Here is a 26948-nt window from a genome sequence, read left to right on the forward strand (position 1 = left end):
ATTTGCTTCCTCCAGATAGGTGGCCTAAAGGAAGGTGTGAGCTATGTGTTTCGCGTGCGGGCAACAAACCAGGCTGGTGTTGGGAAACCATCAGATGTCACGGAACCTGTCGTAGCTGAAACACGACCAGGTTTGTTAGAAATACTTCCTCTTTTTTGTCATATTTAAACAGGTTCCTGTTTGTGCAATGTGTTTACCTGCAGGCTGCATGTGAACAGTCTGACCCCTCTCAAGGCAAGTTTTTTTATTAAGCGGGAAATGAGTTGAGGGTCATATCTTACTGTTTTGTCTGGTATATTTTAAGGTCAGAACAAATCTTCTTACTATAAATACAGGTTCGGGTGTATAAAAACCACAATAGAGTTGTAAGATTTCCATATATCAATAGATAAATGCATAAGCAGAAGACCCACTAAGATCAGCTCAACCAAAACACTCTACAGATGTATATTTTGCCCTTCCTGTAGTAAACCAGTTGTTTATGTTTTATCTATCTCCTTTCTTTAACTTATGCAATGTGCCTGAGGAAAGGGTAAAAGAAATTTCTTTTTTCCCTTGGCTTTAAAAACGTAATGAAGTCAGTTTGGAGACCACCTTCAGTAGGAATTCAAGTGCAACTGTTCACTGGAGTTATCGTTGAAGGCTGGCTCCAGTGTGTCTGTAATGCCAACAAGAAACACGGGAATGAGTGCAGAGGCAGAATCTCCATATCTGGAACTTCAGAAAACCCCTGAGTTTTATTTAGCTATATGGGTAACATAGGTGACTTTGATCAGATTCAACACCTTCTTGTCACTGAGTCCTTAACAGAAAACACAAGCATGGGCTTGTGGCTTACTCATCTATTGACTATGTTAGAAGCAGAGGGTCCTACAAGGTGGAAAAACAAACTCCCAGCTATTTTAACCAAATGCAGTATAGGGTTAGTATGACGAAAGAAGGCACGAGGGTACAACCCAGCCTGGATCCACCATACACCCTCTTTTCCTCTGATAAGTTCCTGTCCTCCACCTGCAGACTCTCACGTCTGATCCCACCTGGGAAGGTTTCTAAGAGCCCTAAAAGAGCAGGAACGAAGGCAGGCAGCAGGCAGGCAGCGGGGACAGCGCAGGGGCTTGGGGCAGCTGGGCACAGGGAACACAAGTGGCAGTGCACGGGCATAGGCAAAAGGAGGTGACTACCTGGGCAAACAGCTGCCTACCCTGCCTACGCAGTCAGGTTCATAGCTGCTCCTGCCTGGAGCAAGGGTTTATTTGAGATGGTATTGACTGTGAGGTGTTGAGCAGACATCGCTGGCGGTCATCAGTTCCCATCCCAACCCAGGCTGCCTCAAGAGCATTTCCCAGGGATCCTTTCCTTGTTTCTGACTCCCAGGTCCATTTTTACATCTCCTATTCCTGCAGCAGCACTGGCCCAGGTCTCATTAAAAAAAAAAAGCAAAAATCCTAAGAAGCCCTGAGTTAGCTCTCAGTGAGGCTGTAAGTCAAGAATGTCTGAAAAAAGAGATCTGAAGCTGGGGTGTAAAAGAACTAGAAAACTCAGGGGAGACTGCTAGTGAGCCTGGGATAGGAAGAAGAGACTGTAAGGAGTAGATGGAAGGTTGAGAGGGTGTAAGATTGGGATATGCAGACAAAAAAGGATAAGTGTGTGAGTAAGAAGGGCTTGGGACAGGATCTTTCAAAAACACAGTAGCCATAATTTCAGATCGACAAGCCACTGAAGCATTAGGCTTATTTCCATCACCTGCAAGTGGAGTAAGGCGAAAATTAGAAACTTATTCTTGAAAACAGGTTATATACAGCAACCACCTCTAAAAAGAGAATCAAACCAGTATTAGTACTAAACTTTTGGCTTTACTAATCTATTTTCTTTCAGGGTTAATATTTATCTGTCAGACTTCTGAAAGAAACTTGTTATAATAACAATCTTCAAGTGTACTAAATAAAGGACTGGTCATGCCATTACAATTAAAAAAAATACGAACGTAAACTCTCATGAAGATGATCATCACAACAAAAAAAAACTTGTACAGGTTTTTCAATGTTCACTCAAATGAAGCACATGCCCACCTGGCAATATGAACTGGAGCAGAACATTTGCTTTACAGACCTCCCCATTAGAGAAGGAGGTACATCTCAGGATCACGGCCTTTTTGCAAGCAAGGCTTGGGTTCACAGGCGTAATGTCTGAGGGACCGGGGGAAAGTTAGGGTTTGGCCCAGTGAAATTTCAGGCAAGCTGAAAATTATTTACTTGGACAAATCTGATTGACCCATATTTTGAGCTGAGATCTGCAGATATGGCATCCACCAAACTAAGCTTCTTTAAAGTATTAAGAAAGGACAAAAGGCTTATTAAAAAAAAAATATTTCAGAAAGCAGTCTTTTGGGCCGGCGTCCACCTTTCTCACTCAAACCACACAAATCTCTAGAACAATCATACCATTTTTTTTTAAATTACCACAAGTCTTTTGGTGTTGCCCAATGAATGCTGCCTTTATTATCATATTGGATGGAGACAAAATATTGTCAGGTCTCTCTAGACAATTCCTGCTGGAATGCTGCTTTTGGCAAATGTGTAAAATCGTCAGACGACTGAACTTTCTAATCAAAGAATGTACCTAAATAATATCCTGAATGAAAAAATTCGCTTTAATTCAAATGGTACCAGTTGTCTTTATCCTGTGACATGTGTAAATATAATGATGCCATAGTTTGCATCCACCTTCTCTTGTTTGAAAACCACATTTAAGTCTTACAATTATGTTCTAAAATTAAATTAAAAAACCCACCCACATAAACAAATACATTCCAGGCTACTTTTGAGCTGTAACTTTGTTTTTAGACAAAAGCACTTTGGTGTGTGGGGATCTCACAGGAAGCAGGGGAAATCCAAGAGCAGACTGCAAATCTTCTCCATTGCTGCCCTTAGTCCTTGTGCATCTTGGTGCAAAGCAAAATTGGATTCTGATCCTGCATCAGTCACTTGAGAAGGGCTTGAACCTCAGAAATTAATGAAACCCTGTCCCATTCAACTTTTCTGACTAGCTGTATTCAAAATGTTGCCATTAACTTTAGTGTTTTGAAGTTGTCTGTTTTATCTTCATGTTATTTCTTTCCTTTCAATGTAATAAAATGCTCAGATAAATGGAGACTTGATATGACATCTAAGTATTTTATTTCATATGATAACTTTAAGAGAAGCTCTGGATGATATGTTGAAACCACCAAGACATCTAGAGGAGGGAAATTAAGACTACTGCTCCTATAGCAGCCTCTTTGGTTCCATTTGGTAGGATAGGTGGAGACCTCTGGTCAGTAATTGAAGAAGATTACTTTTTTTTTTTTTACTCATATAAATATTAGAGATAAATGCCATCATCACTTCTGGAAATAAGTGCCATATATTGTTATCATAATGAGAATACTTTAAAACAAATATAAAAGATTCTGTCCTTCAAATGAACCTTCTGGCAGTAATTCTTTGCACATTGTATAAACAAGATTCATGTGCTAAAAAAGATTCATGTGCTAATGATCTACAGGAAACTAAACACTACCAAAATGTCAAGTGATGAATTTGCATATAATAAATTAAATTATAAAAACTTTGCAAATATGCTGCTGCCTGTTGAAATGTTTGTAGACCTTAGATTTCATTTATCACATATTGGTACTTAAAGTGCTTCATTACTGTGAGGGCTGGTAAATAACAGTACCAAAATGTGAATATTAATCTCATCTTTCATTAAATGGTTATGGCAAATTATAAAGACTAAGAAAGCTGCATGTACACAAATTGTTATTAACAGAGCTACTCATAGTGCTGGAGAGGACGTGTATAGTATTAGGATGATGAAAGAGAAATCTCCTTGTATGCCTGAGGCTCATTAAGTATTATGCTGAAAATAAAGCATTTAATCTCGATGTCAGGAATGAGGCTTTTGTCTTTAAGGTACAATACTTTGTGGAGAAAGTGTGTCATTAGTATTCTGGGCAGCCCCAAATTGTCTTCAGCTAAGTAATATAACATGAGTGCTCTATTCAGATGTGATATCCAGCTCAGAGCCGTTCGGAAGAGGAGGCTGGACGTTCTCCAGCACCTCTCAGTGCACGCTCTCTCTCTGACATTGTCAGACAAGTTGTTGAAATGAAAGTTAATGCCACAGATGACGAGCTCGCCGAGCCGCCCGAATCCCAGATGAAACTCCCTCATCTTAACCGGGGTGCGAGGGGGCAGGATAGAGGTTCCTTCGGGTTTCTGATCGGAGATTCACTCCCAGGGCCTTTTAAAGGACAAACTGGGTCACCTTATCCCGCTCAAGGACTGTAGGTACTGGCAAAACAGGGTGGGCAACTTAAGCAGCTAATTGCAAATATTCACTGCCTTTGTGGGCCCAGGATTAATGCTGCAGACAGGTGGCAGGGCCGGATGCCAAGCAACAGCAATTAAACTAACCTCCCGGAGTGAAGCCAGAGTCACTCAAAATGTGCCTCAGTTGCACAAGTGAGTCCTGATGGGGCAACTCAGTTGTTTCCTCTTCTGCCTCCTGCACCTCTGCAAACAGCTACGTTTGCACACGGTATTCCCTTTAGAGCTCTTATCTTATTAGGGAATAAGAAATTCATGCTGCATAATGAAAGCTCTGACTACCCCTTAACACGGAAAATATTGCTATTTAATATTTCAAACATTTAGTGGATCTAGAGGCTTGCCTTCATTTTTTTCCCCTTCAGGTTTTTCCAGAGCAAATATCATAATTCTCATGCATGCTTAGACTTGCTCAAATAAATCAGTTGATTTATGATGCTCTTTAATCTGTTCCTTATTTTTATGGATAAGAATAAGAAGTGTTCTTGTGAATCAAAGACTGAGGACGCCAATGTTTGCAGCAATTTATGTGCCGACTGAGAAAACAGCAAGGATCTGCTTAATCTACCCTATGAATGTTATCTATAAACATTTGTTTGCTGGCTTCCTGAGAAAGTGGAATTGCCTTGTTCTGGTCTTTCAGGAACCAAGGAAGTGGTGGTTGATGTAGATGACAATGGAGTAATTTCCTTGAACTTTGAATGTGATCAGATGTCTCCAAACTCTAAGTTCGTTTGGTCCAAGAATTATGAGCCAATTGAGGATGACTCTCGACTGAACATCGATACCAAAGGCGGAAAGTAAGAACCCTCGGGGGCAGCAATACTCTCGTGTTTTAGAGATCTAGGCTGGTCACAGAAATCCATCCTTTTTGATGTATGGCCTCAGTGAGAGCTACATCTGCCTCTGTTACTGGAAGGCTACTTTACGAGTGTGCTGTTCTCCGTCAAGTCCATACACAGACCATTTGGAAATTGAGCAAGGCCTCCTGTTTAGGCAACTGAGTTACGTTTGGGCATAGGGAGAGAAAATCTGTGCTCTGTCATCTTGTAGCCTGTCAGTCAAGGCAAGTTATTATTATTCCTATTGTTATTATTTTACATCTCCAAAGGATAAAATTATCTGGCTGCTTGCAAAATGCTTTTGCCATGTAACACACTGGCAATCTTTGGACATGCTGGAGTAAGCAGGACTCTCTTCTGAGGGCGTCACCACAGGCTGATTTGGTAACTTCTGTCGTGCTCTACGTGCCTATTCTGTTTCATCAGGCTTTTAACAGAGAGGAAGAAATGGCAAATGCACAGGTTCAGCCTGCGAAGTACCTATGTGCTTTTCTAGTTATAGAAACCATACAGAAAGAAACGGTGCCTCACTACACTCTTGGTATTGCATATGAAAATGGAATCACCCTGTACTTACAGTATCCTTTCACGCTCATCAAAGACGACAATATATTTTTAAGCATGCCTGAGTGAGGTTAAACTAGTTATCTCCAGTGCTTTGGGCACTATCTGAGAGTTGTGTCACCTCCATTCGTACCACATATGGTAGGACCTACCCTGCTTTATACCCTGGTCTGAGCCCTGCATTTGCCCATTCAGTCAGAGCAAAAGCTAATACAAGACTATTTTTATCTGGTGTTAGAGACATAAAGGAGGGGTTTGGTTCAGACTGATCTCATCTTTTTATCAAAATGCTTTTTTTTTTCCCCCCCTAAAGGTCAAAAGCTACCTTTAAGGATCTTGGAGAGGATGATTTAGGAATTTACTCATGTGTTGTTACAGACACTGATGGAGTTTCATCAAGCCTCACAATTGATGAGGAAGGTAAACACAATGTCTGTTTTGCTTTCACATCTGTTTTTCCCTGCTGCTGTGTCTCTCAGATCCATAAGGCATGCACACCTTATATTATTTCTTTTATGTGTTTTGCAGAAATGAAACGCCTACTTGCTCTGAGCCATGAACGCAAATTCCCAAGTAAGTGAATCAAACATGTCTGTAGGGGAGAGTTTTGCATGCAGTGGGGTATCACAAAGCTTCTGCCACCATCAGGTAGGGAAGTCACTATAGTAACTTCAAGTGAAAGTGGTTTTAAATTGAAAATATAAGATTCCTTTTTTTTTCTCTTTCTTTCAGTACATTTGTGTATTACTGATGTTCTTCCTGATCTGTTGCAGGCTACTGGTCTAGGCATATAATGAGTCTATATTACAGCTGGAAAATAAGTATCCCATTGGCTTTGTTTCTTCCACAGAACAGCCTTTTATACTTACTCAGCACACCTAACCTGGTTTAAAAACATCAATTTGAAAACTTCTCTAACTTTACTCCAACTGAAGTTAGCATAAGTTAAATTTAAGGTTAACAAAGCAGGCAACTGTAGTAAATTCAGCTGTAATGATCTATAAACACAGAATTTTCCTGCTGCAATTCTTTCCCTCCCTCTTTCCTGTAACACTTGACAATATGAACATCCTTCCTTCTGCTTGGGTTGGTATTTTTTGTCAACTCCATAGACCTCCCATACCTTTCTGATATCCTGGATGTAGTACAACTTGGTTATTTTCATGGGAATGTACCTTCAATAATTGAAAATAATAATACATTGGATTGTATAATGAATCCTATTACACACAACAAGATGAGACCTAAACCTTGTCTCATCATCTCCCACTACATTTCCTTCTTCGTTCCAAGCACTAAAACTCTTGCCTGTGTTTTAACATCTTCAGCTTTGTGCATCCACTGCTGGCACCTCTGCCAACTCAGCCCACATCGTGCCTCTCAGCCCAGTCAAAGCTTGGCCACAGAAACGGCCTGTCTTTTTGCCTACATCATCTCTCTTTCTCATTTCCTTCTGTGTTTTTCCATATCAGCCCTACACTTTTCAACATATTGTATCACCTTTTGACAGCTTAATGACAGCCCGAGCATTCCCTTGTTTACTCCTGCTCCTCCCAGTTGTTTCCTCTTAATTGTATCTTCACGCTGAAAGTTAGTCATCATGAGACCTTACTGTTGTCGCACTTCCTTACTTGTCCCAACCTTTGTCTTCTGAGTGCTCTTCCAACCTCTGTGTTCATAACTAATGTCACAGAATAAGCTCCTCAGGACACAGACCATGTCTTCTTTTTTGCATCATGTTAGGTACCCGTACACTTCTAGCTGTGCATGAGCTTCCAGCAGGCACAGGCAAAAAGGGAGATCACTGCAGAATGTATCCTCAAGGAGGAAACTGTCTTTCTTGCTTTGGTCAGTCTAGGCCCTGTGGACACTAAAAAAAAATAATTACAAATAGGGGTTACGATACATCTGGCTATGGCTATGAGGCCAGAAAAGTCATAATGAGCTCCTATGGATCAACATGAAACTTTAGTCATATCTCCAGATAATCTGTTTGAGGATTACTCAAATTCTCTAAAAAAAATTATAATTATTCTATTCTATTCTAGTTGCTAGGCATTTCTGATTCAACATAAGCTCTCACACGTTGCTTTGTTTGTACTTCTGAACTGCACATCATTATAACTTCTGCTAAGAAACATCTGCAGCTAGTAACTCCATGGGAAAATGGGTTCCTTGAATAATGCAGCCTTACAGAATGCAACTACCTATGGGCGCAATAATGTATTGGCGCTAGGTAAAAATAAATTGTTCCAACTCTTCAATTTAGCAACTGCCGGAGGACTCTCTGTCAAGTGCTCACGGTAATTTGGGATGTTATACAAATAGGATGTAAAACCTTGTAAGCACGATGGCTGGAAAATGCCTAAAGTAGCTATTGGTTGGTGCTTATGGAAATATTTTTAAAAAAGGCTTTTGCTCAGGGATGACTGCAACACAGATTTGTCCAGTTCCTTTAGGCTTGGGGGTGAACAGCCTTTTCCCAAATATGAACCCTTTTGCATCCTTTCAGCCCTTTATTTAACAGCTTCTGAGATACTTTCCTGTCTTCCACGTTAGACTAAGATATTCATAGGTAATTACATGCAAATCAAGTGGGGGTTTAAAATTGCCATAGAGCTGACAGTGAGACAAAAGCAGTGCAGCCTGATGTCTATTCACATATTCACACTCTCTCCCTCTTGCTTCCACTGGCTCCTGTAGCATTTCAGTCGCTTTTTTTCTTTTCTTTTTTTTTTTTTTTTTTTTTGAGAAATTATGCAAGACCTGGGATTGCTTTTGTTTCTTACAAGCAAAGCGATGCGCTGGGTGAAGAAGCTTCACATGGACCATGTGCACTGCTGGGGCACACTCCTATGGGGCTGTTCTTTGTCCTGCTCCCTCGCGGTAATGCTGCCCCTCCAGGCTCCAGACTTTCCTCTCTGGCTAAACCTGTGTCTTTTTCATAATTCTCTTTTTTTTCCTGTGACTGTTGCCTCACCTCTCAGAAGCCTTATTTTCACCAGAGACAGGTCCTGTGCCACTCAGGCACCAAAAGCAAACATGCAGGTGTGGGAGGGCGTGGGTGGAGGGAAGATGTGATCATGGGAAAGGAAGACGCGGGGGGTCCTCACCCCCTGACTTCGTTTGGCAGTTGGGGTGGGATGGCAGCTCTGCTCCAGAAGGCACCCCAAGCATTTAGGATGGTGCGAATACAAAGATGAGAGAAACTAGACACTACCTTGGTCCCAGTCCTCTCCTGCTGTAGCGATGCCTTGGCATACACAAAGTTAGACAGGACAGGACAGGACAGGACAGGACAGGATGGAATGGAATGGAATGGAATGGAATGGAATGGAATGGAATGGAATGGAACGGAGAAGAGAATAGAATAGAATAGAATAGAATAGAATAGAATAGAATAGAATAGAATAGAATAGAATAGAATAGAATAGAATAGAATAGAATAGAATATTTTCAGCTGGAAGGGAAAAACAACTCTGTCCTGGGATTTGTCTGGGGGGAGGTGTATCTTTACACTATCACCAGACTACATCATCCAGCATTTTGCAATGTGTTTGTACACTGTCTTCAGCTGTTCCGTGTTACACCCTTGCAAGGCAGACTTTAGACTGCTGTGAAAGTGGAGATTGAGGTAGAGTTCACATACAACATATGTACTCCCTAGAGTGTGAGTTTGTTGAAAATTTGAGCATCTGCTAAGGCAGCTAAAAGTGATGGAAGCCAGTAAAATGATCAATATGCCCCAATATCAGAGTCTAAATGCTCATTTTTAATGTTGCTGATTAAGATATTTTAACAAAAAGTTAAAGTGAAAGCAAGCTGAGGACTTTTACTAAAAAGAACAAAGAAAAATGAAAAAAAAAAAGCAAGACACTACCTGCTGTACCCTTCACATGATTTTTTTTTCCTGGTAACACAAGGAATTGGTCTATATGCAGGGGATTTTATTCATAGATAAATGAAATGTACTGCAGAGATTGAGGGAGTGTTGTGATACTTGGTGAATTCTGGGAGATGGAAGTTCCACCCAGCAAAGGATCAGAGTGCTTACGAAAATCTCCCAACCTGCAGCTCAGCAGCTGAATTTCTGATCTGGCTTTGTGCTTGGTGGTTTTTGGTGTTTTTTCCCGCTGAGTCAATTCACTGTCTTACAGTAGCATTGTTAAGTGACTCATTAAACATGGGTCCGGACCATACAGACTCACATCATGCTGCAGAGATACTTGCAGTTTACCTTTGAAATAGATTTAGCCTTGTATTAGAATGGAGGGGCACCGGCATAACTCAAATCCTGAACACTTCCATTCTATACAGACCTAGTGATTGAAGGATCAAAAGATTAAATCTTGTCTGTCACCCTATGTACACGTGGGTGGAGAGGCATTCTGTCTATAAGAAGAGCTATCATAAGCTAGTTACCTTGCATACAGTATCTGAGTATGAAAGGAAAAAGTGGCTTTCTGATTATAGAAGAAAATAGTTGTTGGGCCACAGGCAAAGTATATGCTTCGGTCTTTTCTTTCTTCTTTGTAGCTGTCCCACTTGCCTCTGAGTTGGCAGTGGAAATCTTGGAAAAAGGAGAAGTGAGATTCTGGTTGCAAGCTGAAAAACTGTCTGGCAATGCAAAGGCCAACTTTGTATTTAATGATAAAGAGATTTTCAATGGAGAGGTAAGCCTTTTCATTGCTTACATGTGTTTGCGTTTTTATGAGTATCAATGAGTATTAATGTCTCCGTCTCCAGTATACCTTCAACTGGTGTTCCACACTAATGCATTTTCATGAGAAATAACGTGTCATTGAAAGCATCGTTAGAAAGATTTTGTCTGTAGTACTGAGCTGCAGCTGAATTCTACTGGATGCAGTTTATAAAGTGGAGTTGAATGACTTCCTGCCACCTTTGTGAGTACCACGTGTTCTGTTAACTAGTGGGGACCATAGGAGTTCCTGCAATAATGTAGTCCCAGGTAAGCAACTACTGTGGTCTTCAAGGAGTCACTGCAGTAGCCCAGATTCATCCTATCTATCTCCTTCATCTATGGCCCTAGCACACCCTTGTGCTCGGTTCTCACCTCTCTTTGCTGTTTGGAGGAATTTATTACACCAAGGGAAAATTCCCAAGTGGTTGTTTCCAGCAGCAGAACTTGATAGTCCGAAAGACATGACACGGCATGCTTTTGTTGCAACACTGACATCAGGTAGAAGGCAGAGATGGAGCATTCTACACAAAACCTTATAAAACTATAATCATCCTCAAAGAAAGTGTTATTCTGAAGAGATACAAATCTAAACCATTCTAATGAAGAAGAACATAGTAGTGAACCATACAACTTACCATACAAGGAATGTCACATGTTTGTATAGTATCGGTAAATAGGCTTTACCTTTAACAGATTTCTTATTTATTTGATTTTATGTTTAGAGCTGGAGCTAGTGACAGTGGGAATCTGAATAAAGAAACCAAAATTTCACTTAAAGATACCATATAACATTTGACAAATATTTTCCAACTCTCAATCCATTAACTATTGCTTTATTTTCCATTCCTAAAGAAATATAAAATGAAGGTGGACCAGAAAACCGGCCTTGTTGAAATGATTATGGATAAACTTGAGGACAAGGATGAAGGGACTTACACTTTCCAACTGCAGGATGGAAAAGCAACCAATCAATCTAGCCTTGTCCTCATTGGCGATGGTAAGCTAATCTATATTGCACAGTAGGCTAGAAAAATTATACCAAGGCTACCTCAGTTGTCATCGTCACCTTCTGCTGTTTTCAATACCAATAGATGTTCCAGTGTTTTTTCATGTCACAGGGCTTGCCTGCCTCATATAGGACACGTATGTCCTATGTCAAAAGGCTGAGAAAGTTGGGGCTGTTCAGCCTGGAGAAGAGAAGGCTCCGGGGAGATCTTATTGCAGCCTTCCAGTACCTAAAGGGGGGCTACAGGAGAGCTGGGGAGGGACTTTTTACTAGGGCATGTAGTGATAGGATGAAGGGGAATGGCTTTAAACTGGAAGAGGGCAGGTTTAGATTAAACATTAGGAAGAAGTTTTTCACTTTGAGGGTGGTAAGGCACTGGAAGAGGTTGCCCAGAGAGGTTGTTGAGGCCCCATCCCTGGAGGTGTTCAAGGCCAGGCTTGACGTGGCCTTGGGCAACCTGGTCTAGTGGGAAGTGTCCCTGCCTATGGCAGGGGGGTTGGAACTCGATGATCTTCAAGGTCCCTTCCAACCTAAACCATTCTATGATTCTATGTGTGTGAACTGATATTTTTAAAGTGCTGAGAGGAAGGGGAATTGTTACAGAAATGTAAAATATTGCAGCCTGTTAGGGTTTACTTTCCATGGATGGAATAAAAATTTCCCATGTAAAAAGCCCATTCAGGTGGGAACAAGTAGAGCTTGAGCGGCTTGCTGACTCTGCTGCCATTCATTTGCCTTCCTACTGAGAGCGGAAAGTAGCTTTTGAGTGGGGATTACACTTCATCAGACATGACACATTAAAATCCTGATGACTGCAAGCAGCTAGGAAAGTTAGGTTAGCCATAATCAGCTTCCCACACTTTGAAATGTTCATGGAAAACCTGACACTATGGCAGGATTCTCAATGCCCTCCAAGAGGCAGAGTTGCACCTAACTGTTATAGTGACATTCAGTACCGTACAAATGGCACATGATGCTTAACCTTATATTTCTTAATGGTTTTAATTCCTAGTATTCAAGAAGCTGCAGGATGAAGCAGATTTCCAGAGAAAAGAGTGGCACAGGAAACAAGGTGATAATATGGGCATTTATAAGAATCACATATGTTTTAATCTGTTAAGAGTTTGTTTATATTTATATATGTTAATTTGAAATAGATGGGTTTTGTTCTGTTACCTAGTTGCTTACCTTCTGAAGGAAAAATAAAACCACATTAAAATATAACAGTATTCTTGTCAAGAAAAATACATTTGTCTTTGGGTTTGTATCGTGAATACCATTGATGTGACCTTTAAAAAAATATATGTAATTTTCAACAGGTCCTCATTTTGTGGATAAACTGGGATGGGAAGTTACTGATGACTGTAACGTGATGTTGAAATGTAAGGTAAGGGGCAAGAAAAACATCGAGTACAATGTTCAAAGTACTTTGACCTACCACTACTTAGACGGTGAGGGTGGGAAGGGACTAAAGACGTGCCCTTTGCTTGTGTACTCCCAACTGCATATTGGATAGCTACAGAGTGTCTGAAGGCTAATTGTGCTGAGGTGACGGCTCATTGCGTGTAACAAAATACCTTGGAAACAGCTTGAACTTTTTTTTCTTCAGGTCTGTTGGCAACCCACCCAGGAAAAGGCACATAGAATAGAAATGACAAGTCTTTGTGAATCCTGGGACTTTCTCATTTGTGGCCAGTTTACACGTATAGAAATCCTACTGCTTCCCCAGGCTCCTTGAAGCTGTTGGCGGTCCTTTTCTCTCTATTTTCATCCCTGCTGTTTTCTCTCTTGCATCCCTCATTTTAAAACGGAGGCCTGCAACCACTCACTGCGATCAAGTTGTAAAGCTTGCCGTTCTTTTATGAGAGACTTGAACAGGCCAACCCATGCGACACTAAGTCCCCCTGCTCAGATGAAGAAAATAATTACGGTGTTTTTCATCCATCTTAGGTGGCTAATATTAAGAAGGAAACAAACATTATATGGTACAAAGATGACAGGGAGATAATGGTAGATGAAGAGCATGACTTTAAAGATGGCGTGTGTACTCTGCTGATATCAGAGGTGAGTGACTGTCCTTCTTAGCCCTCAGCTGAAGTTAGTGTTACGAATTCAGATGAAAGATACAATCTAATCTGATATTTCAGCAGAACAATCGAAAGAGGAAGTGGGTTTTAAAAATGGATAAACTCACAAGGCGTCTGTGTTTTAGCTAAAGCAAATGTCTATCTATAACTGCTCGTTCAGATTTTCAGGAAATGATGACAGAAGAGATAATAAGCTTGTCGCTTCCTTTGCATGTCAGTTTAACAACAGAATGAGACCACATTTACATTGTGAATGGCATTTCGAAAGTGCTTGTCACTCAGGCTTTCAGAGGACCACCCTCTCAGGGTCACCAGAGAGGTCTTGTCCATACCCAGCCTTGCTGCAGGCTGGGGGGTGACCTGCATTCACCACTTCATCTCTTTGCTCTCAGTTTTTGGCTGAGGAATGGAAGAAGTCTCGGAGCCCCCTTGGGACAGGTGCTCCCCCATGGATGTAGGCCAGGACTGCCCATCCATGGCCCATCCCACCACCCCAGCCAGGACTAGGGAAGCCGAGGGGCACCGGGGCAGCCCCAATCCCAGGCATCGGGCACCTCCCTGGGGATGGGGACAGGAACTCATCTGGGTTCAGGAGTAAAATCTAAATTATTCTGCAGTAACTATTCTGAATAGTTTTACTATTACAATATTGCAGTTTTCTAAGAAAGACGCTGGCACATACGAAGTCATACTGAAGGACGACAGAGGAAGGGACTCCAGTGAGCTAAAGCTTAAGGAGACAGGTCAGAGCCACCTTCTGCATGCTGTTAGCCACACCAGCTGGCAGCCCGACTGCTCGCCTGCAAGCGGTTTTGGGGTAGTACAGGCAACTGCATGAGTCACCTTCCTGTGGCTTTGTTCCTCCTGTGTATAAGATCATCTCATTAGAAAAACTGAGGCTTTTCAGTTCAACTAGTATTTGAATACAGCTTATTGCATCTGGATTCTGTATAATTTGGGGAGAATGCGATGACTAATGCTAACCAAAATGATAACAGGTTTCCTCAGGGGGCCATCAGTAGTGTAAGTCTACATGTATAGAAAGAAATTCTACAACTAGGTAATTTTAAAAGATTTCACATTTTTATTATGTTTTGCCATTTGTTTATTTAGGGGGCTTTCCACTCATTGTGATTACTATATTTTTTAAATTTTACTTATGTTTCCAAGCAAGTGGAGAAAAACCTTTCCATTTGAATGTGTATAGATGGGTTAGCATTCCAACTGAATAGTGTCATTTACAGTGAAAAAAAAAAAAAAATATAGTTTTGTTCAGCTGCAGCCATATTCATAAAGGCTGCTGTTAAATAAAGTCTGGAAATTATGGAATAACAGGCTATATGTCTGCATTACTTAGAATTCTAATATGCTTTGTAAGGCAGGTCCAATTTCTTTTTCAAACCTACTGGGGAGACTATTTTAGAGCCTGAACTTGTCTTATTATTGACTGTGCTTGAGCTGCAGACACAGAGTCTTAGTCTCTGGATTTTATTTCCACAGCTTTTGCAGATCTGATGAATGAAGTATGCAGAAGGATTGGTAAGCACTTAATTCTCTTTCGAATGAATGACTCATTGTGACACTCAATGAATGCCTGCGTGGCTGCATAAAACCATATGCTCTTCTTTCAGCTCTCTCTGCGACAGACCTGAAAATCCAGAGCACAGCTGAGGGTATCAGACTGTACTCCTATGTTACTTATTATGTGGAAGATCTGAGAGTGGGCTGGGTGCACAAGTAAGTATGCAAAAGCTTTGCAAAAGTCAGTGCAATTTTGGTTTTATAGACTCAGAAAGAACCTGGATATATGTGAGGGATGAGGCCCAGGTTTCTTCTCCTCTCATATGAGTTAGTTTCAGTGAATTACGCTCATGTGAAACCAGTATGAGGGTCAGGCGTTGGTGGTGAAGGGCCCTCCTGTCATTTCCCATGTGAGACAGATAGCCCCATGCCATGGGATGCTGTCAGGGCCGTGCTGCTTCAGAGCACTTCCCACCTCCCAGGTGGGAGCTGCATCTTTCCCTGAATCAGTATTAAGGAGTGATGCAAATACAACCTGAGAGACTGACAAGCTTTGAAAGAGGCCAGCACTAGAGGCTCAGAGACACCTAGCCTGGAGTTCTGCTTGTCTAGAAGCTGCAATTCATGGGAACTGGGACAAGCTAGCACGTCCTCTTAACGCATGCATGGGTTCATGTTTAGGAGGCAAAATAAGTTTCAGCCTGCGCCCAGGGTAATAAAATCCAGACAGCCCTTCTTGTGAGCGCTACGAACCTAACCAAGACAGACAGAAGAACTGAGATTTTTAAAAAGAATTTGAATGCCCAGCTCCCCATAAAACTAATGGGAGTTGCATACCCAAATCCATGAGACAGCTTTGAATTCTCAGCCAGTGCAAATGGCATGCACTGGAAAACTCAGAGAAGTAAACAACTTAGATTTGATTTAATAGTAGTAACATATTTGAATGGCTTCAAATCTGTTATTACTATTCTTGCTGCTTCACTTCCTGTGGACGTGGTAGTAGTTAGTCTTTAGGATGGAATCTGAATTACTGATCTCTCAATAAAACTCATCTAAATGAGGCACAGCATATCCAGGGTGTTCTGTAGCAGTCTGGCTGTAATTATTGACACTGATGCTAACCAGCAACGCTGTCAGAGAAATGAAAGCAGTTTGAGGTTTTCTTGTTTCTTGGCACCCATTTTGACCTGGTATCCCCAGGAGCCCTGGGCATTTCACATCTGGAAGTGAATATGAAGTATTCTGGATTTCTCTCTTTTTCTTTCTTTCTCTTTCTCTCTTCTCTATTTAAGTTTTAGAAACTAATTTAATCTTGAAGCACTTCAAATTAATCTAGTAAAATGTTCTTTGACCCTCTAGTATATTCGAAGTTATCAGTTCAAAGATAAAAAGAAAATGAGTAGCTTAATTGACTAATATCTTTTGCCTCATCCAGGGCAATTAACTTCTTAGCTAGGAACCTGAGAAATTGATATTTTTTGTGAAGGAAAATATACTTTAATCAGCGTCTGTTTAATTTCAAATGCCAAAGCATATCAGAGTGTCAGAAAACATTCCAGCTAGGCGAACACCGTTTGTCACAAAAGTGGGGATTTTTGTAGGTACAGCCCTATATAGTTTTGTTGTGCCCAAGCAGAAATTAACTTATATTGAGAAGACAATAGGAACATTTGAGGATGCATGGATTACCCTTCAGAGATCTGGGGTTTGAATTTGTATAGCTCTTCTCTGGCTCAGGTCACAGACTAAGATGTGTCATGTTGCTGCAAGCTTTGAGGAGAGCTAGACCTTGAACAGGGAAAGACTGTCATGTCATTTCTGCCCTGCTGGTATCCACCTTTATCAAGAATTTGACTTCAAAAGTTTCAAAATACAGTGGCATACTACAGTACCTTGGAAATCATTTGGTAACTGCAGATGTACTCAGTGATTTATCACAAGCAAATCCCATTTATACTCCAGTAAAACGAAAGGGTAACGTTGTTTCGTATTTTTCAGCGACACCCAGATTAGGTTTACAGACAGAGTGAAGACTGGTGTCACTGGGGAGCAGATCTGGTTGCAGATCAACGAGCCAACTCCACAGGACAAAGGCAAATACACAATGGAACTCTTTGATGGTAAAACAGGACACAAAAAGACAGTGGATCTTTCTGGACAAGGTAGGTCATTCCCTCTGCCACATCTGTGTGTGGATGTTATGCTGTGGTTGGGCAGGAGCATCTATGCAGGATCTTGCTACAGACCAGTTACCCTTTGGGTTGTAGGGTCTCTGTGTGCACTCCAGCAGCCTGGCAGTGCGTGTGGGGACTGTGTAATTTGTTTTCCCTGACCTGTGCTCTCAGATCATAAACTGCAAATGTCTTCTTCCTCTTCCAAATACCCACTTGCAGTTTGCCTACTGAGATACCAGCCCAGTTTCTGAGCCATCTTACAAAACCCCTTGTGTTGCTGGCAGTGATTGGCAGTTTTAAATACAAGTTGTAGCACTGAATGCCTTGTGTATCTTTCCCTTCCAAGTAATATTTGGAGGAGGAAGTGAGGGACCGGTTTGTTCTGTTACTTTCCTACTGCATTTCTTTCATGGATATAATAGGGCTCCTTATTCTTCAGAGATGTCAAGATTGGTCCCTTTCATCAGCACGATGAAGGACTGTTAGGGGAACAGCTAAAATTATTTGCATTGACTGTTGGAAGCTTTTACTCTGAGAGACCTCTCAGATCCTGGGGAACAGATTAACTCCTTCCAAACTGATGAGTTTCCATTCCCAGCTGTTCCCATCCCCAAAGCTTCACTTTGGGTCTGCAAGCTCTGTGTAAGGGCAATAACCTTATAATCATCTCCATGTTGCTCCTTCTGTACTCTATCCCCACTTTCTGAGAAAGGAGATTTATTCTTCCCTTTCAAAGCGGAGAGGTTGACCTCCCACGTGATGGCAGCTTAGCCTGCATTTACAAAGGAGACACCAGTTTGGTGCCTGGTTTGTTCATGGCCATCAGCGTGACACTTCAGATGTGAAAAGCACCTGGAAAAAACAGATCTCTTGTATTCCATAAGCCAGTGGTCTCCAAAGTGGGGTGTGTGCAAGACAATCTGCTGGGGTGTGGGAAGAAAATATGAGAACTTCAGTAGTAGATCTATGTAATTTATAAATAAATAAATATACAGATATTGGGTGTGCATGCTCAAAAAAATTTTACCTGTAGGGGTGCACGATCACAAGAGATTGGGAGACCGCTGCTGTAAGCTATCACTTAGGTGGTGGTGTGGGTTTCTTCCTCTGTTTTGTGAGATCGTTTCAGCCTATTGGTCTCCTGTTGTCTTTTTGTCTTAAAGCCTAACTTTTAGAAGAAAAAAAAGTGTGTTTATGCATTCATATGTATATATAACAGCTGCCATATACAAGATGGCCTCTATCAGTTGAACCATTCAGCATTTTAGGGTGTATACAATATGCATGCATCCATACATTAATATTTCTTTAATTATGTCTACAGTTTTAATTTAGTTTTACATTCTAAATTTAAACTTGTGATAATTTATCTCTGAACCTACCTTTAAAATCAACTTTTCTCTTTACAAAGCATTTGACGAAGCCTTTGCTGAGTTCCAGAGATTAAAGTAAGTATTATGCCATCTAAAAGCAGTAATGGCAGCCATAAAATAATAAGAGTATTTGTTTGTTTTGTGCTGGAGCTAAATATATCCTGTGAAACAAATCCTAGTCCTACAGTAGTCTGTAGGAGTGTTGCACGTGACTTCTTTGGTGCAATTCTTATATAACAGTTAGGTAACGAAGAATAAGCAGTATTGCCAAATGATGAGAGAGATTTTCCTTAACAGATTAAAGGCGTTTAAAAAGATAAGGTATTTTTCAATCACTCTAAGTAAACTTTAACATTTCGGTTTACTTTCTTTTTGTTTCTTTCAACTCCAGGCAAGCTGCGATCGCGGAGAAAAGTAAGTGGGCCTTCTTTGACAAGAGTTGCAATAAACTGTTTGCAAAGGTTTTCTTCCTGTCCAGGATGGTTGGGCGAGAGAGAGCGTGTTTACATGTGTCTGTGCGTCTGCTCATCCTAAGATGAATTTGTCCTTGCACCAAGGGGAAGCAAGGGGAGTGACCATTTAGTGATTTAATGTTCATGTACGTTGCAGCTAATACCACTATAGTTAATGGGTGATATTGGTTTTTCCAGTCTAAACTCCTGTTCCCACTACCAGTTAGCCTTCTCTAAAAATGATCTCTATTGCTGAGATCTCTCATGCATGTCCTCTGCACAAAAATCACTTTGCTAGTTTTGAACTATCTAAAATGTCAAATGGCTCTGCCTTGCATACAGAGATGGGTAAGAAAGCAACAGTAGCTTTTGCATTATTTAAAGGCTGACCCCTGAATCTCCTGAGACTTTTGTGTGTGTATCAATTCCAACATAGCAACTAATCCAAAAGTATGTAATAATTACTTAAGAAATTAGTCATTATAATTCAACTTGAATTATTAAGCTCAATATTCTCCTTATTTACAGAAAAATGCTTGGAAAAAACATAGCACATCAAAAAGTTCTCCCACTGCAGATGACTTTCAGACCTTTATAACAACAAGGCCAGAACTGGCATTTGAAAAAGTTATTGGAGAAAAACGTGCAGAGAGATCTGAGCTAACTCCTCCTGGACATATGCTCCAAATAGAGCAGGGTTTGGAAATGTACAGTGATCCCTATGAGTCCCAGCTGAGACGGCACGAAGGGATCAGTAACAGCCCTGCCCTGAGCATTTCATTTCTAACCCTGGACCATTCATAAGGGGCTGGCATGTTAATTGACATAACACAGTCCTGTTCCTCGTCTCATAAGGTTGTTATCACTGTGCTCCAGAGCACATCTTTTACGGAATACGTTAGAGGAGAACATTTTGTATAGTCATTTCCTTCTGCTGCCAGGCTCCACCAAGACTTACAATGTTGTTGTAACAAAATCCATACTCCAGAATAAGTGCACCAAAGCCTGCACGTGATCAGCTTATTTGTACCTATGAAAGATTCCTATGGGACTTTGAGTTTAAAACTAGACCAAATATCCATCCCATTTACACCCAGATACATACAAAGTGGTGGAATTTCAATGCTGTCACTGAGACTGTCTTTGTATTTAGACCAAAACCCAATCTCCACCACTTTATTAGCTATCATTCATTTCTTTTTGGAAATACAATGGTTTTAGTCTACGACACTAAAAATGTAGAGTGCCCGATCTCAAAAAAAACAGATTTTTTTTGTGCACTCAGAAGTAACACTGAATTGATGGAAAAATCTGCAGGACGCAGCACATGTACTTTAATTCCCCTCAGTAAGTGATTGACACCAGCTATTAACGCATCTTTTGCTGTGAATTCAACATTTTTTAAAGTCCAAATGGTGTGCTAAGAATGCCGAATAGTTCTCTGCTAGTGCAGATATCAGAGACTAGTTTTACATAATTAAGATAAAAGAAAAGAACTAGAAGGGAAATAGAATCTGGGGCACAGTTGATTTTTGAGACACTAAAGAAAATTACGCTTATTTATTTCTAGATCGTGCACGAGTACTTGGAGGTTTGCCCGATGTTGTCACCATCCAGGAGGGCAAGGTACGGTAAATTAACTGAAGTTTTGCAAAACAGCCCAACAGCTTGAACGCCTTTCGATGATGGGAAAATATTCACCTTTTTTTTTTTTTTTAAAGATGCCATCTTTAAAATCTGCCACATTATTTATTCATCCCTTGCCTTCTGTACATAATTCAAGTCTTGCACAGATGGGTTTATGTATTCAGGGCACTGTCTTTTCTTAAGCATTAGATAAAAGTGAGATGACAATGTGAGCTGAGACTAAAACTCCTTATATAACCAGCTCTTTAAAAATTCATGCACAGGTTTCACAGATATTTTTTTTTTTACTTTTTTTTTTTTTGTAACAGGGTATCAGGGAAGTTTAACTCCTTTTTTTACAAATTGTTAGTCTTTCCATGTCTTTTGCAGTTCACTTCCTCAAAACATGGCAAGATAGTCACACCTGTCAAGGCTGGCTTTTAAACAGTGTAAAACTAGTAAACCAGTCGAACTCAATTCTCTTCTGGACAAAAGGAGATAGTTTTCTCTATTTCATCAGGGTAAACGGGAAGGAAGTCAGAAGAAGGCACTGGGTTATATTAGCAGAGTTTAACCAAACGATTATTGTAAGGCACTCCCAGAGGGAACACGGCTACATCGATGCTTGAGCACAGAACAGATGACCCAGAAAGTCAGTTCTCAGTCTTGCAACCTTTTCCCAGCACGCTGCTTCTGCAAGTTACTGCTTGATAGTACTGAGACCAAGAAGTGCCTGCTCCTCACTTCCTGCTGGTCTGCCACCAGCCAGTTCCTCTTTACTGTGTGTGCGAACACTGAAATAGGGCACGTGAATGTCATTGACAACCCAGGATATGACAACAACAGTAAGACAGCTCCCTCATATTGCTGGCTTTAACTGGCAGTAGGTCAGCCAGGTTCAAAGTGTTTGATCATAAGCTGAGCAGAAGTGTTAAGAATCTAAAATCTTGGCCTGAATTGCTTAACAGTGCAAGATATAACGCAGCCAACAGATAGTAGGCTGCAATAGTTCTGGGAAAATTAAGTATGTTGCCATTAGAAAATGAAAAAATGAAAAATGAAATTTGATTAAACCTTTCATTAAAGGATTTCGCAGTTTGGGAAATGGTGTAGAAATAAGAAGCACTCATGAGCATTGTAACTGTAGGTAGAAGACACAAAGAAACAGAATGAATTTGCAGATTCTCAGCTAATAGTGCTTGTGCTTGGAGATGAGATTCTCATACTGTTTTGGAAGGGGATAAATTTGGGTAGTTATTATCAGTTTTAAAAGAGAGTTAATACAAAGTTGGGTATGAGCTCACTAAAGCAAAATGTGTAGAGTTTATAAAAAGGGAGTTTGTAAAAAATGAGTTGCAAAATCTTACCCAGACGCACATTGTCCTTGAGAGCAAGGACGTTTGTGATGTTTACATAAGTGACTGAAAAACTCCCAGAACTCGAGACAAATATCCTAGACCTTATGTTTCTCTATTCAGTAGATGATCATTTTGAGAAACAGAGTAGGACAAAGAGTGATTGGGGAAAACAGTGCTTGTTTGGGGGGTGTTGGCCCATCTGTCTATTGTTTGCATATATCCTGGAGAGAGGGGAATGCGGTTCTCTGTTGTGTAATTCATGCAAATTGCACAATCATCAAGGATTTTGAAAAACAGTAAATGAGGTAGCAGAGGACTGGCAATTGCAAGATTTGATTTTGAATACAAGTGCAGCCATAACTAGAGAGTTATATGAACAGATTGGTATCCCTAGACTGAACTTCCAAGCATATGCACATCTTAAACTTAACACTGTGACTGTGACGCTATTTATTAGCTTTTTACATGCGAGATGAAGGATATGTGTGAGAACAAATGAACCAGTGTTTACCCAGTGCTAACCAAACAGCATTCCAGATGGCCTAAGAGGCTTCCACTGATAGACAGAAATGCTCTTCAGCAGTGTGATATAATTGGAAAAGGCTAAGTGTCAGTTCATATTAGGGAGGAATTTGACCTGACAGAGAACACTAGCATAAGTTTTATGTGCAGCCAGCCAAATTAACCTAAGTGGCAGTTTTAATGAAGGCCTGTAAGTGAGTAAGGGGTTTTCTTTTTAAAAGGAGAGGCTTAGGATTCTGACAGACACGTTCAGACCTAGAAGCAATGTGTTGCATCCTTCTGCCCACTAACTCCCCATTCTACCCTTCTGCCAGGGGTAGGTGCCCTCACAGGTAGGCTGGAAGAAGGAGCAGGTTCCTGTGGTAGAGCTGCTTCGATTCACTCACTGGCATCTTAGCCCAAACCACTCATGAAAATGAGTTTGGGCTAATATGCAAGAGGAATGGCAATACTTGAAATACAATGACACATTTCCCTCTGCCACCTGTACTACCTTAAGCATGATAATCTGCAGGGAAAGGCAGAAAAGGTATGGGGGGGCACAAAGGGTCTTGCACCTGCTGCCGAGTGCACGTCTCAATGCCCCAGGTTCAGACTTACAGGAACTTCTGTGTGGAGCTCTGAAATACTGAGATCCAGTTCAAACAGATGGGGTTTAGTCATCCAGATTTTTTCAGATAGTTCAGATTTCCTGATAGATTTCATTCACTCACCACAACATCTAGACAGGTTTCCAGTCCTTCCCCTTGAGGGGAAAGGTGTCTCTTCCCCTCAGGAGGACAGGACACATCTTTTTGCCAGGATAAGAACTTCAGGTTGAATACAGCATTACAATCGGGGGTTTCTGTAAGCAATAAAGCCATGCATTAACGTATGAACACATGAGAAAACACAATCTCCTGCCCAATAAACAGAAAATCTGAAATAGATAGGTGCAGTCACAGTGGGTGATCACTTCTCCTTGGCTAAGGCTCCATAATTATGGAATTACCTCCCAGAAAACCAAAGATCTCAGCATCTACATAGCATATTATAACATACAACTGTGCATTAGTACCTGGAAAAATAAATGAGTCGGGAAGGTAAAGAGGAGCACAGATGTCAAACCAGGAACTAGTGACGCAAGGTTAAGCAAAATGCAGCTATTTTAAGGAATTATTTAGAACAAAAAAGAATCATCACTACTGCTTGAATCTCTTTGAATTAAAGAGTACTGACACCACTTCAAACACCTGAGGTTTGAATGATGCCACTAATAGAGCTGTCTGGACATGGACATCAGCCCATTAGCATCTTCGAGTGGCAGCTGAGGCCACTCGGTGGTGATCTCTTGCTTGCTAGAGAATGAGAAGACAGTAAAGAAGTACCGAGCACCTGAAGGGACCCACATGCAATGCCTGGCCAAGGCTGAGGGCATGTTTCTATTGAGAGCAGTAAGGAAGAGAGGTAAATGTAAAACCTCTTTTTTTCCCCTTGTTTTTCAAAAAGATGGACTGATATAGCAAACAAAACTGCATTCACACCAGTGGGCTATGAAAGAAGGCAGTCAACAGCTCCCCACAGTCACCAGCTGTAGGTGCTGCAGGAAACCAGATAGAGGCCGTTTCCACCATGCCGTAACCACCTCTCACTTGGAATTCCTTCGGTACCAAAAATTATATCTTGTTGATGGAGGAAAGACTTCCCCCTCCCTTTTGTTCTCATTTTGGTCCTTCGCGGATGTGGGATTTATTTGATCTTTATTTTGTTGTAAGTGGTATAAAAAACTTTCATTTGTATAGAGGTATCCATTTTTTCCATCTGCTCATTTCAACAGCCTTCTGGGTATCTGTCTTCTGTCCACCATCACACTACCAGACAAGAAGCAGAGAGGTGAAGGGAAAGTAGCCTGTTAAGTAGATTTCTCACAGTAGATTTTTATCATGACAGCCTATAAGGCCAACAATGTGAGTGCTCTTCAGTTGTCTCTACTTTTGATGTATATTTATCAAGAGCCTTTAAAAAACTCATAAAGAAACTTAATTCCAGTCAAGTGGGAGCTTGTCCATTCCTTCTGTATCACTTAGTCCATGCCTAATGAACCACTGAAGACCATTTTCTCTGCAGTAAAAATTCTTCAGCTTCCAATAAAAAATGTTCTACTTTGAGTAACTTTTTAAGTTCAGACCAATGTACTATTTAATACTTAGACGCGAATGGATTCCTTCCTAGATAAAGGTCCAGAGAAAGGCCTGCGTACCACTTAAGTTTCACATGAACATTTTTAACATATGACTCTATGTGATGTTCATTTTTGCAAACTCCTTTGAGAAGATTCCCATGGCATTGCGACCGAAGGAGGCGATCATTTATATGTATTGGTATCTCCCAAACATGAATTTCTAAGCTGCTGACAAAAAAAGGAGGCCCGAACATTGCGTGCGCAACAGACTCCCAAGCCTACAGAAAGTATCCAACTGCTTAGAAACTTTACTAACATCAAAGGGAAATACTTATATGAACACCAAAGAAAGGGTAAAGCCTGTATTGATTTCAGTTAAAAATAGTTTTATAGAAGTGTGTAAAACAATTCAAGTCTGTTGGAAGAGCTGTCAGGGCATAGTTAAAAAAGATCTTAAATTAAACAAAGTATTCCCGGGACACTTTGTTCTTAGTTATTTAAAAAGGCAGGCACATTTTCTTTAGTTCTGTGGCAAATATATAGCGAGCTTAATGTGAAAAAATCCATCTGACTGTTCCTCAAATTCTCATTTCAGGTCTAACACACAAATGCAGATAATATCTAATTTTATATTAAACAATATGCATGGAGAAAACTGTACTAACGATTATGAGAGTAGAGAAGAAGGTCCATAAAATATTGAAAGGTTTTAATGGTGTTTTTGAATGAACGGAGTTCCTTCTTTTCCTTTATGATCAGAAGACTCTGACAAAAATTATTGATTACTGATGATGATATGCATCCACTTACTAAAAGCAGGAAGCTAAATAAGGGGTTGGAACATTTGGAGAGTCAGGCATCAAAAAACACAGCAAATATTTACTGGGTCTTACCTGTAATTCTTTTTGTACTTTTTTCTATAGGCACTTAATCTTTCTTGCACTGTCTGGGGCGATCCTACTCCAGAGGTCTCATGGCTGAAGAACGAAAAATCATTTGTATCGGATGCTAATTGCATCCTGAAATTTGAATCTGGAAAAAACGTCAGCTTTACCATTTCTACTGTGTCCACACTCGACTCTGGGAAATACAGCATTGTGGTGAAGAACAAGTACGGCACAGAGACCAGCGATGTCACTGTAAGTGTGTTCATACCTGAGGAAGAGAGACAGCCTGAGCAAGAGAAAAAGAAAGAAGATAAGAAAACCAATGCGTGAATTTTAGACTAGGAAACACAAGTATGGGGCAGATTTTGGATGATAGGCTGACATAATCTCTGTGTGTGTAAACGGCTTTCTGCTTTAGCAGGCAGCCTTGGATTTTTCCATTCACTTCACTTTTGTTTCCAACACACTTCATTGTGCGAGGGAAAATAGGGCCTTTCCTAAATATTTTCTTACTGCTAACTTCACAGAAGCTGGCTGTAGGATCTTCAGCCAGGCCAAATGCATGCTGGCTGTAAACACAGGCCCGCCATTTGACCCTCTTCCCGGAGCATTTGACCATACAACAAAAACGGAAAGGGTGAAGGATCGTTTCAGTGGAGGCAACCGATGAGGTAGATGGAAAGATAAAAAATGATCGAGGCATTTCTGAGCAGCAGTTTAGATTTGTTCCAACTTTGGTAAAGTAGCATAGATGGAATGTGTTAGAGAGTTAAATCATGGCGATATTAGTGCTGGTTTTGTCTACATTAAGGCCCCTTCGTATTGCTGTGTTAATTTAGAGAGGCCTTAATATGGGTGTCATCTGCATCCATAAATATTGTTTAATCCACCCAATTGGGGTAAAAGTACTGTAACATAAATGAAAACTAGGCTTAGGAGGTCCGAATACTAATATATGTGTGTGTGTGTGTGTCTGCAAAAATGTATGAACCCTCCTCTATGTTCACAAATAAACAGAATTCACTTCTTTCCTTCCATCACAAGCTTGTTTCACTGTGTCTTGTTTTACTAGTCACAGCTCTGGTAGTTGTGCACAGCATCTTAGTCTCTTAATGCTTTCACCACTGTAATTACCTCTAGCTTTCCTTTAGATCCCTGTTAATCTTCACTTCACTGTTCACGACAAAACCCACAATGGCATCTCGTCACAACTTTCTGTCCAGACCTTGGCTACTTCACATCTCAACTCAACAAGGTATTTTTGCAAATTCAGGCACAGGAGTGGTCTCATGCAATTCCA

The 26948-nt window shown here is 40.7% G+C and overlaps 1 protein-coding gene across 1 annotated transcript in view; it reads left to right on the forward strand.

Annotated features, from left to right (window-relative positions):
- MYOM1 (myomesin 1) overlaps window positions 1-26691 on the forward strand; it is a 75647-nt gene extending 48956 nt beyond the window's left edge. Inside the window, exons 21-37 of the mRNA XM_082479588.1 lie at window positions 16-130; window positions 5014-5170; window positions 6090-6196; window positions 6305-6349; window positions 10313-10449; window positions 11331-11475; window positions 12497-12556; window positions 12804-12871; window positions 13435-13548; window positions 14227-14314; window positions 15072-15110; window positions 15203-15308; window positions 17094-17257; window positions 18681-18717; window positions 19034-19056; window positions 20665-20720; window positions 25685-26691. Coding sequence (XP_082335714.1) covers window positions 16-130; window positions 5014-5170; window positions 6090-6196; window positions 6305-6349; window positions 10313-10449; window positions 11331-11475; window positions 12497-12556; window positions 12804-12871; window positions 13435-13548; window positions 14227-14314; window positions 15072-15110; window positions 15203-15308; window positions 17094-17257; window positions 18681-18717; window positions 19034-19056; window positions 20665-20720; window positions 25685-25978 — 1755 coding nt within the window. The 3' untranslated portion in view covers window positions 25979-26691. The remainder of the gene's footprint in view (window positions 1-15; window positions 131-5013; window positions 5171-6089; window positions 6197-6304; window positions 6350-10312; window positions 10450-11330; window positions 11476-12496; window positions 12557-12803; window positions 12872-13434; window positions 13549-14226; window positions 14315-15071; window positions 15111-15202; window positions 15309-17093; window positions 17258-18680; window positions 18718-19033; window positions 19057-20664; window positions 20721-25684) is intronic.
- The last annotated feature ends 257 nt before the right edge of the window (window positions 26692-26948 follow it).

Source organism: Vanellus vanellus (genome assembly GCF_965231255.1).
Source record: "Vanellus vanellus genome assembly, chromosome: 2".
In the NCBI taxonomy this organism is placed as follows: Eukaryota; Metazoa; Chordata; class Aves; order Charadriiformes; family Charadriidae; genus Vanellus; species Vanellus vanellus.